Source organism: Arachis duranensis, chromosome 8 (assembly GCF_000817695.3).
Source record: "Arachis duranensis cultivar V14167 chromosome 8, aradu.V14167.gnm2.J7QH, whole genome shotgun sequence".
Taxonomy (NCBI): Eukaryota; Viridiplantae; Streptophyta; class Magnoliopsida; order Fabales; family Fabaceae; genus Arachis; species Arachis duranensis.
In genome coordinates, this window is record NC_029779.3 from 43,942,290 (window position 1) to 43,962,084 (window position 19,795).

Here is a 19,795-nt window from a genome sequence, read left to right on the forward strand (position 1 = left end):
AGCATAGCCGATTTGATAGCAGTGAGATAGAATTTACCTTTAAATTTTAAAGATACTTTTTTGTCATATATAAAACTAGATGCACTCTACCATTTTGACTAACCTGCTTGGATCCAATAATTTACATCCTATTTAATCTCTCCACTATCCTACATGATGCACCCAATATACTTAAAACTTTTAACTTTTCGTAGGATGTTTTTCCTAATCTTCACCTCTATATTAGGATTTTCCTTCAGCTGCCGAACTTACGTTACATATATTCTGTCTTACTATGACTTATGCGCAGACCATACACTTCTAGAGCTTTTCTCCATAAATTCAACTTCTTATTTAGGTCTTCCATTAACTCTCCCCTAAGGACGATATCATCGAAAAAGAGCATGCACCATGGCACAAGCTCTTGGATATGCACTGTGAGTACTTCCAAAACTAATGTAAAAATGTATGAACTTAATGATAATATCTAGTGTAATGCTATACCAATAGAAAATTTCTCTATTGCACCACCTTGAGTTTTTATACTAGTTGTAACCCCATCATACATATCTTTAATTTCACGAATATATGCAATCATTACTCTCTTTCTTTCCAAAATCTTTCATAAGATCTCCTTTGGCACCCTATTGTATGCTTTTTCTAAATCAATAAACACCATATGTAGGTTCATTTTATTACTATAATATCTTTCCATCATTCTTCTTAACAGGTATGTAGCTTCAGTGGTGGATTTGTCTGGCGTAAAAGCAAATTGGTTCTCTGTTACTTGTGTCTCTTATCTCAACTTCTGTTCTGTCACCCTTGCCCATAACTTAATGATATGGCTCATGAGTTTAATCCCTCTATAGTTTCCACAACTCTGTATATTTTTCTTATTCTTGTAGATAGGTACCAAGGTGCGCTTTTCCCTTATTCTTGTAGATAGGTACCAAGGTGTTATTTCTCCACTCATCTGAAATCTTCTTTGACCTTAAAGTCTCATTAAAAGCTTGGTTGACCAAGTGATGTCTTTCTCTCCAAGACCCTTCCAAATTTCAATCGGAATATTATCGGGTCCTACAGCCCTGACATTTTTCATCCGTTTTAGAGCCTTTTGTACCTCGAAGTCTCGAATCCTTTAGTCAAAGTTTTGATCTTCTTTCCTTGTGCATAACTGACCAAGGTTCGAAAGAGTCTTCTGTCCTTCATTAAATAACTCGTAGAAAGTAGATTTTTCACTTTCATAGATCTTCTCATCTTGAGCTAAAACATCTCCATCTTTATGCTTTATGCACTTAACCTGATTCAAGTCTCTCGTTCTTCTTTCAGGGCTCTTTGCGATTCTATATATACCTTTTTCTTCTTCCTTCGATCCTAAAGACTGGTAGAGACCCTTGTATGCTCTTGTTTTTGCTTCACTTACGGTCACTTTTATCTCTTTCTTAGCCACCTTATATTTTTCTCAATTATCTGCATTACGGCACAATGACCACTCATTAAAGCACTCCCTTTTGGACTTTATCTTTTCTTATACACTCGCATTCCACCAATAAGACTCCTTTTCTCTTGGTCCTATTCCTCTAGATTTACTAAAATTTTATTTTGCTGTTCTTCTAATAACTTCTGCCATCTCCCTCCACATCTCCTTTGTGCTTCCATCCCCTTTTCACTTTGCCTCTTCTCCTACCTGTCTTAGGAAACTTCTCTGTTCCTCACTTTTTATCTGCCACCACTACATCATTGGGTTCTTCATATGATATCTTTTTCTCAACACGAAAATTCATGACGAGCATCCTATGTTATGTTGTTAAACTCTCTCCCAAAATAATTTTACAATTAATGCAAAATTTTCGGTCGACTCTCCTTAACAAGAAGTTGATTTGAGAGCTTGTCATGCCACTCCTATAGGTTATAAGATGTTCGTCTCTCTTTTTGAAACATGTATTTACAATGAGAAAGTCAAAAATTGAGAAAAAGTCCAAAATAGTTTTACCCTCGATATTGACCATCACGAAACCATGGCCTCCGTGAATACTTTTATACCCAATTACTTATCTTCCAACATGGCCATTTAAATCTCCACTTAAAAAAATTTTATCTCTCGAAAGTATGTATTGGACCAAACTCTCTAGATCCTCCCAAAACCTCATCTTATGTTGCTCGTCCGAACCCACTTTGTAGTGCACAGGCGCTAATTACATAGAAAGTACATCCTTCTACCAAAGTTTGATATTGATGATCTGATTACCCACCCTCTTGACATTCATTACGTCCTTTTTTCACTACTTATCCATGATAATACCCACCACATTCCTATTCTTCATCTTTCCTGTATTCCAAAGTTCCGAAGGTATCCAGCTCTCTAACTTTCGCGCCGACTCATTTTGTTTCTTGTAAGCACATGATATTAATCTTTCTCCTTGTCATGATATCCACTACCTCCATGGATTTTCCTGTTAGAGTACCTATGTTCCATGTTTCAAATCTCAACCTTCTGTCGCTCCGACCTTTACCTTTACATTTTTCTTTGTGAACTAGCTTATTTATCTTCGTCCGTTCATGAAAATGTGGAAACCTTTGCTCATTTAACACTCTACCCAAGCACCGATGCAGCGACTCTTGTTCATTTGACACTGTACGCGAGCCATACAGCGCGTTGCTTTTGGGCAACGACTTAGCTTCAGCGCAATAACGTCTTTGATCCATGCCATGAAGATTCGACAACATTTTTATGTTGACAATTAAAGGTCTAACACAACCCTACTCTTTTATCGGACATGAGATCGACTACCTACCACAGTGTAGCATAAGCGGAGTTAGAAGAGTGCCATAATATATAAAAAAATATTTTATATATTTTATTGAAGAAAAAACCCGGGCTTAAATATGTGAAAAGTTACTACACATGAATTTCCTTTGTAGACATGACATGAGGAACCATTATTACATCGGCCGTGTTATAAGTTGCACACATTAATGTACTTGTCAGTATCACCACCAAACGTATCCTTCTCCATTTTATTTATTTATTTATTTTTTTCTATTTACGGTTCATTTTGCTATCCAAAGTGAGTGAGCAACATCAAGAATTCTTCATTTGATTGACCTAAGCTTCTGACTCAAATGCAAATTAAATGGATTCATTCATTGATTCCAGTTAGTTATTAACAGTTGAAGAAGCAGTTAACAGTTGTATCTACTATGGTTTGGTGATGTCTCAAGGCTATTACTCAGAGTCATACCCTTCTTCTTCTTCTGATTCTGGATCTGATATTTCAGATGCTGCTGCTGCTTCAGCTGAACTGAAGCTCTATCGAGCATTCATTTTCTCAGCACCAATATTCTTCACTTTCATTCTTCTCTTCCTCTTTTATGTCTTCTATCTTCGACCCAGAAGGGTTGATTGGTCCTCCCTTAGGATGAGACCCTTTGCTTTTGCTCATGACTTCAACACCAACACCATCTCCACGGTAATAATAACATACATTATTCTTCTATTTGGTACAAGTAAAATGGGTACTCACCTTTTGTGTATATTGTTTTTTGAGGCAGTGGGATATTGGGTTGAAGAAAGAATTGAGAGAGATGCTGCCTATTATTGTGTATAAGGAAAGCTTCTCTGTCAAAGATACCCAGTGAGTTGCTTCAATATTTTTGGGAGTAATTTTCTATGCAAATCATATCTTTATTTTTATTTTCTATTGTAAAAAAAAAAAAAAGCAATAAAGCAAGGGATCCTGCTTGAGGGTCACTAATTCCAAGTTATCTTACTTGTAGTAGAAACTAGAAAGTAGAAACAATGCTTTAGTATAGGACAATGTTGCAAGGAAATCCCTAAGCACACCGGCCTTAAATACTATATGATTACATGTTTTATCTCCACCATTTTGGGTAATGTAACCAAGATACTTAAATCTCACAACTTGATTATATCTACTTTTAATACCAATTTCTTGTCTAAGCATTAGGCCTTCATTCTGTTTTGTGTTTGCTTGAACTGAAACCGATTTTATCTTTAGCTTTTCTGATCAATGAGATGTTGCAGATGCTCAGTGTGCCTTTTGGACTACCAAGCAGAGGATAAGCTTCAACAGATACCTGCATGTGGCCATACATTTCACATGAGCTGCATTGATCTTTGGCTGTCCAGCCACAGCACCTGCCCTCTCTGCCGCTTGTCCCTATTAGCATCGGCTAAATCTTCAACGGAGCCATCCCACACACAGGTTGATGTAAGTGATTTCAGTAATCCTAAGAGGTCTTGGTCCAAAACTACTTTCTCACATGTAAAATGATATTTTATTTTTTATATTACTTAGCTGATAATGATGTTTATATTTCTCTAATGGAATAAATGAGAAAGAAATATGGCCCTTGGATGAAAATTTATAACATGTTCATGTGAGACCATATTAACTGAATTTTCATTCAAATCCACAGATTTATAACATGTTCAAGACATAACATATCATTTGATTGTCAACATTTATGATTAGACTCCATTTAGATGTTGACAATTAAGACCTGGTGCTTCTTAAAAAAAAAAAGGAAAATGAGTATTGATATGGATACTGACAATGGAAACACTTGGACAGGGGCCACAGAGCAATGAGGAAACACAGACCATAGAATCATCAGAGTTGAGAGCTACTAGTCATGTAGAAACCACTGTTTCCCAGAATGTCTCAGGAGAGGTTGCAATTGCCGCTCACTGCATCGATGTTGAAGGACAACATGGACAAAACAATCAGTAGAAGGATGAAGATATCAGAGATTCCTAAGGTAATTTTTGCCTTCTAGTTACTACATTTGAGGTCCAAGCTTCTAGGTTTGGTGGAGGATCAACACATATACATCAACATCACTATCATGCTTTAGCTTTTGTCAGTCTCAGAATTTATGCATCAGTTATGAATCAGCATTTAAAAATAAAAACAAAAATCAAAATAATTCATGTTAATTGTGGTAAAATTTGATTATCATAATGCAGCATCGGAATCAATCATAGATGATCAATAAGATATATATCGAAGTATCAAATTGCTTAAATGGTTTGTTGTAGCAATTTAAAGTCATTCAACTGTAAGTTTAAAACTTTTGAGGAGTTGGTTATTAGAATGGTATCAGTATCACAACCTCTATAGTCAACTAAAGGAGTTTGGTTCTTTCAACCCTCATGAAAAGTTTCTCCAAATAAAAGATTTTGTATAATCTATACATCGTAATATCGTATCCATATAATTCTTGCATAAGATGCTTAAAGAGATAGAAAACCAATCATGAAACTCCACTTAGCTTAAGCTTTGGAAAATGGTTTAGCTAACAAGTGCCTAAATTAAACGTAGCCACTTGCCGCTCATGAAAAATTTTAAAACTTTCCACATAATAAATACATTGAAATCATATCCTTTTGATCTATTTCTACTTTGATAACCTTAACAAGTCTCCTTATGACACTCTTTTACAAAAAAAAATTTGTAGATATAAAAAAAGGCTGCAATTTGATTTCTCTACCATAATTCTTTCTTCTCTTTATATGAATATTATTTTTGTCTCTGTCTCATTTAGGTCAGTGATAGTTATTCATTATGATTTATCATTTAAACTTCATTCTATGCATCTATATCAAGTTGATTGTCACTTCTCTTATCAAATCCTTGGAATCCAGATCAATGGCCCTTTAAACTTAGCAATCTACATGCTAGTGACAGCGTATTGCCGTATTCCTTCCAACTTATCTATCGGCATGTGTACAGCATCCTCCGATAAGTACAGCAACAAATGTATTCACACAGTGACACAGCTTTGAGAGAAAATTTTAATTGGCACAATTATTGTAACTTATTGAATACTGAATGAATATTGAAAATATTCTTTCGAAAGGAGAATTGTATATCTTAAAAGATGAGCTTGGATTCGTTTATCTTGATTCAAGAAAACAGTCCTAAACTCATTTAGGGAATGTTTGGTCAAATATAACTTATGATTAAGTGTATTATTAATCACCTAAGCAAACAAGAAGCTAAGCTGTGATCATAATTGTGGACAATCCAATGATGAAGCAGCTTAAGTTGAATGAGGTATGAGTAATAATATAATACACCGGTTCCCAGATCCATTACATGAAACACTAGTATATTATTTACCTCTAGAATGATCATATTCTAAGATACTCGGTTCCAATTAACCAAACAACATCTACTGCAGAACTTAAATGTTTGCTATTTTTTAATGGTATAATATTATTTGATCAAGATCAATATGAACGGAATATGCGGTGTCTTGATATCGGTGTTCTCTCTGGAAAATTACATGTTCACTGCCACAGTAAATTCCTCCCCACAGGCACATTTTACCACATGATGGATCTCCTGTAAAGTCAGAGGAATATATGAATGCAGGGGAAAGTATACTTAGGGAATTTTATTTTATGAAGATAATGACAAGTTTAACTAAATATTGCTAAGGATAGGCTAGAACTATTTCATTGCGAATTGCAGGATTACGTATTGTTGAGGGGGTGAAAAAGGTTACATTGCATGTACATATATTTTACCTTGAGTTTGTCAACTTGTTTCCCCAGAGACTGCAAGTACTCTATTTCTCCAGCTTTGTCAGACATAAGTGCGTTATATTCTTCTTGAAGAACCGTTATATCTGCAGCTTTTAGCTCTAGCTAGTGGAGCTCAATCATTGTGAAGAAAACTTTGAATGAGAGATTTTACAAAATCACTGATTAAAAGCTGTGAAATTATTGACAATCCCACTAAAAAGGAGTAAAGAAAGAGACATTGCTATGATGCACAAGATAATTCAATGGGAGAGATTTCCATATACTTAACATCAACGATTTTTGCTAAATCACATCATTGGAGTATCTTGATACATCATAAACTTGACGCATTTAAGGCATACGACATTTCCTAAAAAGAATATACAATATGTAAATTTTTTTCCACCCTCAACCATCTGAAGAGGGGGGGAAAAAATAATTACAGGTCTCAATAACACCAGCGGAATAACAGCCAACCTTAAAATCATTTGTCTTGCATTTCAGATCCTCAATAGCGAGTTTTATCTGAGGTAAAATAGAATATCAATCAAAAGCTCCCAATATGATTTTCTCAAGAGCATTAGGGTATGAAGAAATCCTTATATACTATATAGCTAGCTATAGCTAAATGAGTTACATGTATGCAGCAGCCGCATATAAGACTTTGCACTCAATTTTGATGCTTGGGACCATTTTAGATGGCACTGTTTAAGATATATTGTTTTTCAAAACCATTCATGGCTATTTGAAGTAACTAAAAGGGGATGAATGGTTGCATGAAACTTCATGAAAATAGCTTGAAAATTGGCAGTTCGTTGTGTAAAACTTTATCTGTGAATATTGTGATTAGCCAATTTAAATAGAATGAGACAATATAAAACTAGGAGGCAGCACGAAACTAGAGAAAACAAAAGGCTTAATTGATGAAGCAACACTTTTTGCCACTCACAACCGAGTTCTAATAAAAAGAACATTTGGACTAATGCGTATATGATCAACCACAACAAGTAGAGGGAATTTTGCAAGAAATTAAAAAACTCAAATTCGATGGCACTGACAGCAATTATAGTAAGCACTCCGTGTCCACATATATCCTGTTTTCATTTAGAAAACTGGGCTTCAACGTTGTTCATGGAGGATAGGACATCCCAATTGCTCATGGAGGCTATTTTAGAACCGATTTTAAAACTTACAGGGAACAATGTGCAAAATTAAATCAGACTGATAACATATGATATGAAAAACGAAAATGTTGTAGAGCAAAAAATAAGTAAAGAACAGGACATAAACTTGAGTGACTAATATCTACTTCACAGCCTAAAAGGAAGCATAATCACCGACCTTGTTGTTCTCCATAAGCATCTTGGATTTTAGATTAAGAATTTCATTAAGCCTTCCTTTAGCTGAATCCAGTTTAGTGATTATGCTCTTCCTTGCATCACTCCCCTGTCATACACAGATAAATTACCAAATTCCACCTCCGTGCAGCATATATCAATGAAAAAAGTAGTCTACCAGGTTGTCCATGATACAGTTACCATCGGCTGCAGCCTTCCCTGCATGTTTATGAAAAGAAAGCTTGGATATCAAATTTATTTATCAACTAAAAAAAAAAAAGCATGGATGTTCATGGCCTGTAATCCAATTATATTTCCCCTTTTCTAAAATTAATATAAAATGAACAGATCGACTTTTAGTTCAGAGTTTCAGTCTAGACAAAATAAAGGTCCCTACTCAATACCAAAATACTGATTCTGTTAGGGCAGCAGATAGAGGTAGGTAGTTGTGTGCTGGTTTGAGTTTAAACTGAGCTAACCCATACTTTTTCCTACTGAACCATAGCATCTTGTGGCACCAATCACAATGATCACACTAAGTGATAGACACAACAGATTCATATATCAACAAGGCAATTTTCATTAACAGCATGTTACAACTGGTATATCAGAGATTCACAGTAGCCATTCTCATGCGAAGCCAAAACAATGATACTGGTTAAATGATACTCTTGTTTTCTTTCTAATTATACGGGGCAAAAATCTACAATGTCAAGTAGTTCTTGTAATGACTTTATTATATCACCAAAGGTCAAATATCAAACTGGAATTGTAAATGACCAGTCCTTTTGTTTTCATGCTAGTTAAAATTGTCACCAGTTATTTAACTTGTTAACTCAAAGTGTAAAACATTATACAGAAGCATGAGTCATGCCTTTGGTTTTACTTTTCTGTAAATCAACTTTTTCCTTGATCTGCATAAGACAAAAATGATTAGCAGAAACTAACAGGGAAAATATATATAGAGAGAGAGAGAGAGAGAGAGAGAGAGAGTTTAATTTTCATGCATTGACAGTGTAAAACATTTTACACAGTTGTGCAAGTGCAATCACAACCGTTCTCTTTGATGACCATTCACGCGGTTAGTGTAAAAGGTAGTTATTTTTACTAATGTGGCGTTATGTGATTCGATGCAGTGTAAAAGAGTTTTACACTAACAGTGCATCAAAATTAAATTCTATATATATATATATGTACGAGATAACATTAAATGAGAAATCATACTACCTCGTGCTCTTTCAATTTTCTACTAGTCATCTTAGTTCTGTGCCACTCCTGCCAAAGATTTCTCTATTCAGTAATTTTTTTCAACAAACTAAATGAAAGAACTAACATGAAGTATGACATGGAGAGTCTTCCATCACATGATAGGACCAATGGGACAAAGACGGAAAATAGATTCACTGAGTCCAATAAAAAAAGTTCGTTAAAGAAGTGGCTTCATTACACTGAAATCACTCACACTCCACAATGCCTCCAATGGTATTTTCCTCACTATGGTATGCACTTGACACACTACATGTTTTCAAAGAATCTTAGACGCATATGTTAAGAAGTATCTCTAAACTTTTCTTCAGCCCAGTAGCCAACCACTACCAACACCCAAATATCACATTTATATACTAGCAGATTGGCTTCTAGTTCAAGTGTAAACATATTTATAAAACTTATTATTTCCCTACCCCTTTGATGCCAACAGCTGCTCTGCAATCGTTCAAACATATTACTGAATGCATTGAGCCTGGTGCCCCAAAGGTCATGAGTCGTGTTGAAAAATAAAAGGACCACACAGCCACCCTAAGTTGTGTGAATAAATCACTCAAGGTACACAGTCCTCTGATATCCTATTTATATTCCTAAGTACAAGGTGAAGTACAATAGCACAGGAATTAAAGTGAATAAAAAATGAAATAAGAAATATCAATTATATGCTGACACATATTTGTAGGCATCATTTACGAATAAAGCAGACTAATCAGATCAAACCTGTTGCTTCTGCAATTTGGCGCTCAAGTCCTCCTCAACCTTGGTATAGTAGGCTCTGATGGAGAAAAGAAATTTAGATGGATAACCATCATATGTATAAGAATATTCATTTAGCATCTTTAGTTACCTCTTCTCTGAAAGTTTGGCAGACAACCCAACTTTCTCTTGATGAATAAGTTCCAGGGTCTGTTGGTAGAGTGTCATGAACATGAGCAAAACAGCATAACATATCAGAACTTTATTTTATTTTCCATTTCTCTCTTTTATGTTTTCATTACTATTGAAGTACTAGCCAAAACAAGGGAGAAAAAAAATGCTCCTAAGTATTAAAAACCACTACAATATCTCCATATGGTGTTGAGAGTTTTTCCACACAAATTCTTTCTTTTTTATAAAAGAAAAGAAAAGAAATATATCGTTACAGATACAAATCTCTAAGTATTACATTTGAGTTTCATATAACAACTTCACCTTTATGACTTTAAACATAGAGAGAGACACATGAGTTTGTGCATAACTGTGGATAGTATCACATTAACAAACAGAAAACAAGTTTCAGTCCACTAGATCATGAATATAATTTACAACAAAGAACAATGACTAATTCAGTTAGTAAATCAATTAGTTAGCGTACCAAACTTCTCATTTCACTCATTTTTGCAGTGAAACCTTTCGAAAGAAAATTACTGTCCGAATTGCACATCAAATAGCTAGTGCGTTTAATACCACATGAAAAGCCTCCACCTCTACACACGAATTGGTAAGATAGCCAACAAAACAGAAAAAGGCACATCCTTTACCTGTGTAAGCTTGGAGATATCAGATTCCGAAGAGGCAATCTTTTTCTGATTCTCCAATATCTTAGAGCATAGCTCACCCATCACTTTCTTCATTTGTTCAGTATCTTCCTTCGTTCTTTTAACTTCCGATTTCACTACATAAACATTTACATTATATGAAACTGCTTCACAGGAGCGTGTCACACAGTTCATATTTTATCAATTTGAAGTAAATTTCTTGAAGCGAGAAATTCATAAACAGTCCTGAAGTTTCGGTTAAAAACTATATAGAATGTAATAATAACTTCTTGAAGCTTTGATTTTAGAGAAAAATTCGGTGAAAAAATAACATTGAGAGAGTTTGAAGAAGAGAGACCTGATTCGATATCTTTTTCCATCGTGCGAACGTTGGTGAGTTGCGTTTCCTCTTCTACTGAGATCTTAGCCGCTTGATCCTCCACATCTGAAAATTCAACTTCGGATTTGATCTATGTTCCAATTCAAAATTTTGAAGAAAACTAAAAAGAAAAGAAGCAGCAGAAATTGTTGAAAATATGGATTAGTAATTAGATACCGTTCATTTGAGAGCGCAAAGTCTTCATGCACAGTAAGTACTCCTCCATCTCCTTCACAACCAGAGAGAGAATGATCGATTCGGAGAACGATTTTGGCGGTAAAATCAAGTTTTGAACGGTTATGGCAGTTGAACTGACTCATGCAAAGCGCAAAATTCAGGAATTTATGGAGGGAAAGGGTTTCTAATACATAATATTTCTGATCTCTAAAATAAATCAAATAATAATAAATAATTAAATACAACTCTCCAAAAGTTTTCTCAATTATCAATTTGGAGGTGTCAAAATTAATTCGTTATTCACTTATGTACCATTGCCATAAAAATAAAATATTATAATGTAGTAACTAAAATCTAATCATCACCATATATAAATTCTTGAATTGCAAGTAAAAGTACTTTTATAAGTTTAAAATTATAAGAACATATAAAATGATTAAGTACGTTGGGTTCTTTTTTTTTATTTTAGTTAGACTCTTGTTCGTAAAATTTAACAGATAATTATATAATAAAAATTATAAAATTTAACATATTGCACACAAAAACATAATATATAAATTTAGTAAATGTGCCCGTTACAATTTTAAAATAATACTTGAATAATATTTATGTATCATCGTATGAATTATTATTTGCAAGTAATATTTTCACCTACAAAAATAATATGAAGATTATTCGTGTGAAAAGATTTCATTATATAGTTTATATATATCATCATTTTCAATCACAACAAAAATATATATTTTTATGGTTGTATCTAAAATGTTTCGGTAAAAAATTTAAATATTAATGTTTTTATGGATATAATCTATTGAGATTATTAGATGATAAATTTAAAGGTTGATATTAAAATAATATTATAAAATAAATTTATAAAAAAATNAATATTACTAGAATAATAATTATTTTATAGTAAAATTAATGTTTGTTGAAACGGGACATGCTAGTCCATTACAACCTTCAGCTCTTCCCAATATAAGCTGGTTGAAACTACACATCATAGGACTAGACTGTAATTTTTTCTCTCACTTTATGGGGGAAGGAAAAGACAAGTTGCAACTTCACCATGCTCTCCGAACAAAATATTCCACGTACAAAATTTTCACTTACATCTTATCCTTCTATATATTTTATTATAAATCTTAATGGTTGAAATGATGAGAACAAAAATATTCTGATAAAATACGGAAGTATTCGTGAACCGCTTTCTATAATATAATATATATTTTCTTCTTGTATATAAACCATAAATTTGTATATCATTAATCACCTAGTAAAACATCAATCAATGTTGGAACTTGGAAGAGTATTTAAAATTGATCATTTAAGCACTTCATGTTTTTAGTTCATACAACTGACAACTCTCACACCCAAGCAGAGCATTAAATGGGTGTTACAAACAACCACTTTTTATGTTTTGTTCATTTCTTGGTTTTACCAAGAAGTTCAATGTATCTTTTTGTAACTCCATATTGTTCAATCAAATGCTTTGCCAAATCATCAATTACTCCACCTTGAACCGAAATTTCTTGCCCTTTCTTACCTGCAAGAACATAATTTTATCAAACTTCAGATGAATGCATCAAACGATGCCGTAATATTCAGTGTAGATTACTAGATTATATTTGCATTCAAACTATTGTTGATCTCTTATAAGAGTTTCACTGTTTTGCTAAGTCTACCTCCATCTCTGGTATACTATCGTCTTCTCCACAATAAATGCTATCCCAACTATTATCTTTAATGCATTCTAGAAAAATAAGGTCAATTATCCAAAGTAACACCATCATCTCTGCAAAATTAAGCTTATTTTGTACTTTTTTACTGTTAACCAATCTTCATAGTGTCGGTCACACTTACCCGGCTATCCCACACAACATTGATGAAACAAAAATTGAAAAATAATTAGTTCTTGGTTCACCTCTTCCCTACATACTCGGTCACATCGACACAAAGGTTAGACATTAAAATGTGTCAAGAGAATATCAAATTTTCAAGTTTATACATATTAATCCCTGAATGAAACTTTGATGACACTTTCATCCCTGAAATGAAATATACTACAACAAATTAGTCATTGGTTTAAGTCTCATTCATTAATTCTTAACTGAAATGATGATTTGGTTGTCAATTACCATGTTATATCTAATCTCAAAGTTGTTGAAACATATCATTCTAATAATCTCAACACAGATGCACCAATAAAACCCCAAATTTGGTCATTATAGATAAAACCCAGAACCCCAGATTTGAGACTTAAAAATCACTGCATTTGTTTTGACATTCCTAAAACAATGCACTTAAATATTTTCAGGTCCAGAGCATTCATCATCTCCATTAAGAATTGAATGACAAACTTCAATAAAAGGATCAAAGCTTTGCAATGTATTTAACTGAAAGTGTTAGTAAATTTTATTAAATGAGAGTGATAAATAGTCTAGAAGTCTCAATCATATAAATTTAGTTTCGTTTACATCCCCTGACCCTCTAAAGCACCAGAGTGCAAAATATTACTTGTAAAGAGAGATCAACTACCAGTCTACCATGTGACTCCAACTAGTGATTCCGACAAATAACATCTTCTACCAGCAAGTATCGGAGTTATGTGCCATGTAATATGCATGAGGTCTTACACAAATTCCAACAAAATCACACATATGAAGTTGAATTTAGACAAGGAAAAACAGTAATACCTGTTACCTAATATGCATTTGAAAGATATTCAGATTGCTTGGCTTCAATGAAACTCCTAATGCTAGCTGCATCTCCATATTTGACAACTTTCCCATCCTCCATGTATATGGCACCATCTGCATATTCTAGTTCTTCCAAACGATGGGTCACCCATAATGCTGTAACTTCTGCAGATGTATCCAAAGAGTTTCTAACAGCCTTGATAACCCCGACCTTAAAACAAAAACGCAAACAATCTATTAGAAAGTGTAGGTCTTACACCAAAACTATCCATATATACTTGGCATTATGAATAGATTCAAATCCATGCACGAGTCCAGGTTACCGGAGCAGACTTGAATAATTAGAGCTACTCACTGGGAAAAATTGGTACATTATTGGATCAATCTACCTAAATTAATTCTTGGATACATTGATCTATGGATGTACCAAATTTTCATTGACGCATATAAAGTAAAACAGCCAAATAAACCGTATACTATCTAGTGGAATATATTGCTCTTGCATCAAATCTATCTTATCTCCTGCTGGTGCAGTTACTACTATGAATAGAAGATTCATAGTAGTAACTGCAACAACAGAAGATTCATAGTAGAAGATTCACAAAAACAAACATATTGTAACACAGCCTCTGCCCAATTGGTAATATATAACAATTCATAGATCACCTGGTCAGTTTCATCTAAGAATGTTGTGAGCTCATCCAACAAGAGAACTTTACAAGCTTCTGCTAAAGCACCGGCAATTGCAACCCTCTGCTTCTGACCACCACTCAGAGTTTGGACAGATCTCTTCCCATTGCAACAAAGGGAAAGCTCATTCATTATTAACTCGGACATTTGTTTTAAGGTTAAAGTTCAACTATTTCAACTCAAATACCTTCTCGTAGTCAGAGAGGCCTACAGCATGCAAGGCTCTCGACACCCTAGACCTTACTTCATCATTAGTCAAGCTGAACTTACCAAGACCAAATGCAACATCGGCGTCTACAGTTGGCATCACCACCTGCAACATGCGTAATGCTTCTTGCTTGACATATTTCTTATATGCATCATATATATATACATTCAAGTATTGAAATTTCAGGTAATCTTCTAAGTGTACACAAGTTGATAACAACAAAAAAGTGACATTTTTTCCTTTTATTTTGTGAATGAAACAGTTTTTTATTGTACCATCTGTAACTAAAATCTGAACATCAAAATAACATTCAAATGTAGTTCAATTATTCAAATTCATAAGAAAGCACTATTGCCAATAGAGAGAACACTACCATTGATAAGAGCTCAAGAACTAAGTAGCACATAATCAAAATTGAGAGAGAGAGAGAGTATAACATCTGAGAAAGAGAAAAAACCTGATGGTCAGGATTTTGAAAAACAAAACTCTTAGGTTCATTCACATGCACTATTCCTGAAGTTGGATTCAATAGACCAGCCAAAATCTGCAACATCGGCTTAAGGTATTACATCACAAGTTGCAAACTATTATCATAAAAATAACAGTCAGTACCTTTAAGAGGGTAGATTTTCCACACCCATTTGGTCCAAGAAGCATCCAAAACTGCCCAGAAGGAATGCGCAACGAACAATCCCTAAGCACAGGCACGACCTTTGCTTGCCTCGTTGCTGTGAATGAGAACTTCAAATTGCAACCTTCAATAGCAATATTATCAGCAGTACCACTGCTTCTGAAAATTCCAAATGCAAAACATTATCAAAATGCAACTTTAAAATAAATAAAATAAAATATTGTCATCTAACTATTTGAGAAAAGTCTCAGCTGAAAAAAAATGGATTCTAGTTGAACCTGGTGGAGTTGGTAAGAGCAGAGCAGAGAGGAGGAACAAGTTTCTGAGGGAAGTAAGTGAGAGAAGGGAGATTCATAGCATTCTGCTCTTAGGTTTTTTTTTTTTCAACTGCACATTCATAATAAGTAGCTGAGTTATAGTCATGGATGAAGTAAATCATATACAAGTGAATTGAGCAGAAATAATCATATTTCGAAACAAACAAAAAATCAAACATCAAAATAAGAATCAACCTTCTTAAAATCTACTTTTCAAGGTTGAAACACAGAGAAATTTGCTATTCATGGGAATTTAAATTTTTTCCCCTCCTTTACCTTTGTTCTATATATATGTCAAGTTGGAGTTGGAGCTCCTATTAGTTATTAGTCTCACTCTTTCAGTTTTTCTAATTCAATGTGTTTTTTGCTCATTGCTAGGTTTCTTTGCATGGAAGGGAGAGAGCAAGGTTCTGGCTTCATTCAACGGACGCAAGAGGCCAAGGTTCTAGCTTCATTCAAGTGGCGTTGGTCCCCTCTTGCCTTCATTCTTCTCTTTCAGCTTCATTTAGTTTTCTCAATAAAATTTTATCCAAAAGCAAAGCCCAACTATCAGACAGGCCATCTAAAAAACACTTCTATATGAGATGGTATGAAAGATGAGACCAAATGGTTTTGCTTACATATTATAAGAAATTAAGTGGATCTAACTTACCCCAAAAGCTAGCTCAAGAGATAAGGATTGCCTCACACTTAGACAATGTGAGACTTGATACATCCCCTCACGCTCAAGACTAGACAAGGACTTGGAGCGTGAAGCTTGAGGACGACTTGAATTTCTTTGTGGTGTGAGGATGACCCAATAACAATTTTTAATTTAGCTCTAATACCATGAAAGAAATTAAGTGGGTCTAACTTACCCCAAAAACCAACTCGAGGTAAGGATTGTCTCTCACTTATAAGGACTACCAGGCTTCAATTTTAGACCATGTGGAACTTGATACATATGCTACATTTTATATTTTAATCTAAGATACTCTTTGGTTCATTTTGTCGTAATATAACTAACAGGGATCAAGCATACAAATCATGGTCTCAAAGTCACTGGTCAAGGGACAGCGGAGCCAAATTTCCAAGTCGCGTATAATGGTAATACAAAACAAATTCAAAAACCACTTTAGTTACCCAGAAGAACTTTCCAAACTTGACACATTTTCAGAAAAGCAAACTACAGAAATCTAATCAATATAGTTTTAGCGTGCTAGTTAGCAAACATAGTTTTTGATTGCGGATAGCAGCTCATGGCGGAGAGCAAAAATCTGCCATGGGTTATGCGGTATGGCGTTGCAGGGAAATGGCCGATAGATTGAAAATACATGCAGAAAATAATCTATGCATAAAAGAATATGCATAAAAACAGCAAATGCAATAGATTACAAAATCTCATCAATATAAGCAACCTTGTACCTATAAATATGTAACTAATTCAGCAAACTCAACATAAAATTCAACAAATAAACACAACATAAGTCACTAGACACGAAATAACGTAACATATAAGGGTTTAAATGCCAACTATGGGATGATCAAATACTATAGAAATATTTTTAACTAAGAAATGAACTATCTCACTTGACTAGTTCTCTTGAAATAGACATAGTGACTGAAATGAGTGAGAGAATAAGAGAAGTTCAAAGTAGAGAGGGGACGAGACGGAAGAGAGGAACGAACCCGGGAAAAAAGTAAGTATCGAACAGGAACAGAAACAGAGAGTATCCAATCTGAAGTGGAGAAACAGAGAGTAACCAAATTTTTTTTTCACAGAATTCGGATGGTCCGATTTCTTACTGTCCCACATCCATGTCCCATCATCCATATCAATGCATAACACACGCATGGCATATCTAAATTAATCAGCCAATGACAGAGCACTATCAGTTGAGATCCAAATAATTTATAATTTATCTAAAGGTTCAAATTTTAAAAAAGAGATATTTTTATAAATTATATATAGAATTTAATTTTGATGCATGTTAGTATAAAACAGTTTTTAAACGTGCGTCTAATTACTCGTGTAATACTACATTATTAAAAATAACTACTATTTTTATTAACCGCAAATTAAACACTTATATATAACAAAAAATATTTTATAAAAAAAATTGAATACTAACTTTCTTCGTATTTCCATCATAAAATACAAATTAAAAAAATTATATAATATACTGTATGTAAAACAGTTTTATATACTTATTCAAAATCACATAAGGAAACATCAAATATTATTTTTTATATTAATTGAATAAATAATCATAAAAAAATAATATAATTAAATAATTATATAAAAATAAATATAAATATTTATACTATTAGTATATTAAAATTAAATCCTTTTTAATATACGCATAATAATTTTATATTTTTAATGAGGCAATGCTACGACTTGTGAGCACCAAGGTTCCGAGAACCGAATTGGTTATCAAAATGCTTTAGTTACTGGTTCAATAGTTTATTAGTTTAACTAGTTTGACCGTGATTCAATCGAAAAAATCATTTTATAATAAAATAATAAATAAAAATAATAAATAAACACACTAAAATATAATTATAGTCTAATATAAATTTTAAAATATCATCTAAATTAAAAGTATTACATAAACCACAATATCATAATCTCATTCAAATACAAACTCAAAAATCAAATAACAAAACAAACAACCAAACATAAAATGCCAACATCTAAATTTGTCAACAACCAAACATAAACTGCCATATTTTGTAAACATGGAGCAGAACCACCGAACAACCTCCACCATTCATCCACAACGTACAATCCCATAACCATGCTATTAGTTATCAAATTAAGAAAATGAAAGCATAAAATATGTGTATAGATACATGGCTGCAATCACACTCCTCCACCATTCATATATGTTTGTGCATGTTTTCTGACATGATTGTGAATAGATTGAGACTTGATTGGCAAGCAGTGTGCAACTATTTGGGTTCTACAATAGTATTTTATCTCCAATAAATATTGATGCTGAATTATGTTCAAACTCAGTTCAACTTTTACTTTAGTCCTTAGCTCCTTATTCCTTAAGTTCAATTCTTTAGTACTTCTATCAAATATACAAATTAAAAGAAAAAGGGAAGAAGGAAGGATGCCTAATCATTCATTTTTATTTTTTAATAATTGCAAATATTTTAATTTTAAACAAAAATAAGTGTACAGAATAATTTTAGTTTTGGGTGGCAAGTGGCAACCATTGATTTTGGGTTTGAGTTTCAAATCTTCTGGCAAATTATTATGACCTTCACAACTGATAATTGTTCTGAACAATAATGCCCTTTTCAAGTGCTGGTTATTGCCAAACACATGAACAACTATCAATAGAGAAAAGACTGGGTTTATTGAAAGTGACATTTCAACCATTTACCAGTGCTTCAAACTATTATGAGTTATGATTTGCCATGTAGAGAGACCCCATCATCCTTCCATCTATTAATTATTATTAATAAATAATAATAATAAATACAGTTATTATTATAAGTTTTAGCTTCTAGTTCTTTACTCTTCCCTGCATTCCAAAACCACCAATAGCAATAAGCATTTAAGAACCATAAGATATTTTACCTAAAGTAGCACTCTAAAACTGTTTGAATTACAATCCAAATGGTATAAAGTTCAGAAAAAATTTCAAATGTTCTCACAATATTACAGGCTTACAGCAACCCATTAATCTCAACATAGATAATTAGACACAGTAATACACAATAAACAAAATCAAAAGCAGCAAGGTTGGAATCAAGAATATCATAATCAAATCACACATTAACTGATTAACTAACAAAAATACCTTCGAGGGAAGGGCTGAGCGATGGAACAGAGTTGACGCCGCTGAAGGACTGGAGCGCGGTGGAACAGAGCTGGCGCGGCGGGACAGTGGCTGCGCGATGGAGACACGAGGCGCGGCGGGACAGTGGCTGTGCGATGGAGGCACGAGGCGCGGCGGGATANNTGGCGGAAACGACGTTAGTGGGGAAGGCCGCTTCCAGAAGTTGCGACGGCGGCGGTAACAAGGCGATGGCTGGACGGAAGTGAGGG

General features: G+C 33.8%; 3 protein-coding genes across 6 annotated transcripts; 1 reads left to right on the forward strand and 2 right to left on the reverse strand.

Annotated features, from left to right (window-relative positions):
- The first annotated feature begins 3,017 nt into the window (after nucleotides 1-3,017).
- LOC107463088 (RING-H2 finger protein ATL7) lies at nucleotides 3,018-5,981 on the forward strand. Its single transcript, XM_016081823.3, has 5 exons — nucleotides 3,018-3,449; nucleotides 3,532-3,614; nucleotides 4,025-4,211; nucleotides 4,575-4,761; nucleotides 5,648-5,981. The coding sequence occupies exons 1-4, from the start codon at nucleotides 3,192-3,194 to the stop codon at nucleotides 4,731-4,733; spliced, it is 687 nt and encodes a 228-aa protein (XP_015937309.1). The 5' UTR covers nucleotides 3,018-3,191; the 3' UTR covers nucleotides 4,734-4,761; nucleotides 5,648-5,981.
- Nucleotides 5,982-6,023: 42 nt separating this feature from the next.
- Nucleotides 6,024-11,358, reverse strand: LOC107462974 (spindle pole body component 110). 2 transcript variants are annotated; one of them, XM_021129740.2, is made up of 12 exons: nucleotides 11,209-11,358; nucleotides 11,011-11,097; nucleotides 10,656-10,789; nucleotides 9,983-10,041; nucleotides 9,856-9,910; nucleotides 9,097-9,144; nucleotides 8,744-8,783; nucleotides 8,048-8,088; nucleotides 7,874-7,978; nucleotides 7,010-7,057; nucleotides 6,536-6,655; nucleotides 6,024-6,350 (listed from the first exon to the last, which is right to left on the reverse strand). In XM_021129740.2, the coding sequence occupies exons 1-12, from the start codon at nucleotides 11,255-11,257 to the stop codon at nucleotides 6,288-6,290; spliced, it is 849 nt and encodes a 282-aa protein (XP_020985399.1). In that variant the 5' UTR covers nucleotides 11,258-11,358; the 3' UTR covers nucleotides 6,024-6,287. The 2 variants fall into 2 exon arrangements, with proteins under 2 accessions (XP_020985399.1, XP_052108549.1); XM_052252589.1 differs by lacking the exon at nucleotides 7,010-7,057.
- Nucleotides 11,359-12,497: 1,139 nt separating this feature from the next.
- On the reverse strand, nucleotides 12,498-19,706 carry LOC107463017 (ABC transporter I family member 10). Of its 3 annotated transcripts, XM_016081716.3 has the most exons (9): nucleotides 19,548-19,706; nucleotides 17,419-17,591; nucleotides 15,712-15,820; nucleotides 15,415-15,592; nucleotides 15,260-15,346; nucleotides 14,782-14,907; nucleotides 14,571-14,693; nucleotides 13,902-14,115; nucleotides 12,498-12,751 (listed from the first exon to the last, which is right to left on the reverse strand). In XM_016081716.3, the coding sequence occupies exons 3-8, from the start codon at nucleotides 15,786-15,788 to the stop codon at nucleotides 13,909-13,911; spliced, it is 798 nt and encodes a 265-aa protein (XP_015937202.1). In that variant the 5' UTR covers nucleotides 15,789-15,820; nucleotides 17,419-17,591; nucleotides 19,548-19,706; the 3' UTR covers nucleotides 12,498-12,751; nucleotides 13,902-13,908. The 3 variants fall into 3 exon arrangements, with proteins under 3 accessions (XP_015937202.1, XP_052109137.1, XP_052109135.1); XM_052253177.1 differs by lacking the exon at nucleotides 17,419-17,591 and having other exon boundaries at nucleotides 13,909-14,115; XM_052253175.1 differs by lacking the exon at nucleotides 17,419-17,591.
- Between the last annotated feature and the right edge of the window lie 89 nt (nucleotides 19,707-19,795).

Coding starts and splice junctions, on each gene's coding strand:
- LOC107462974 (XM_021129740.2), bottom strand. CDS start 11,257: ATGGAGGAGTACTTACTGTGCATGAAGACTTTGCGCTCTCAAATGAAC. Junction 9,145..9,855: donor CCAAATTGCAGAAGCAACAG/GTTTGATCTGAT, acceptor AATCTTTGGCAG/GAGTGGCACAGAACTAAGAT. Junction 7,058..7,873: donor TGCTTATGGAGAACAACAAG/GTCGGTGATTAT, acceptor ATTTTACCTCAG/ATAAAACTCGCTATTGAGGA.
- LOC107463088 (XM_016081823.3), top strand. CDS start 3,192: ATGTCTCAAGGCTATTACTCAGAGTCATACCCTTCTTCTTCTTCTGAT. Junction 3,450..3,531: donor ACACCAACACCATCTCCACG/GTAATAATAACA, acceptor TTTTTGAGGCAG/TGGGATATTGGGTTGAAGAA. Junction 3,615..4,024: donor TTCTCTGTCAAAGATACCCA/GTGAGTTGCTTC, acceptor GAGATGTTGCAG/ATGCTCAGTGTGCCTTTTGG.
- LOC107463017 (XM_052253177.1), bottom strand. CDS start 15,788: ATGAATCTCCCTTCTCTCACTTACTTCCCTCAGAAACTTGTTCCTCCT. Junction 15,347..15,414: donor GAAAATCTACCCTCTTAAAG/GTACTGACTGTT, acceptor CCGATGTTGCAG/ATTTTGGCTGGTCTATTGAA. Junction 14,116..14,570: donor TCTTAGATGAAACTGACCAG/GTGATCTATGAA, acceptor TTTTGTTTTAAG/GTCGGGGTTATCAAGGCTGT.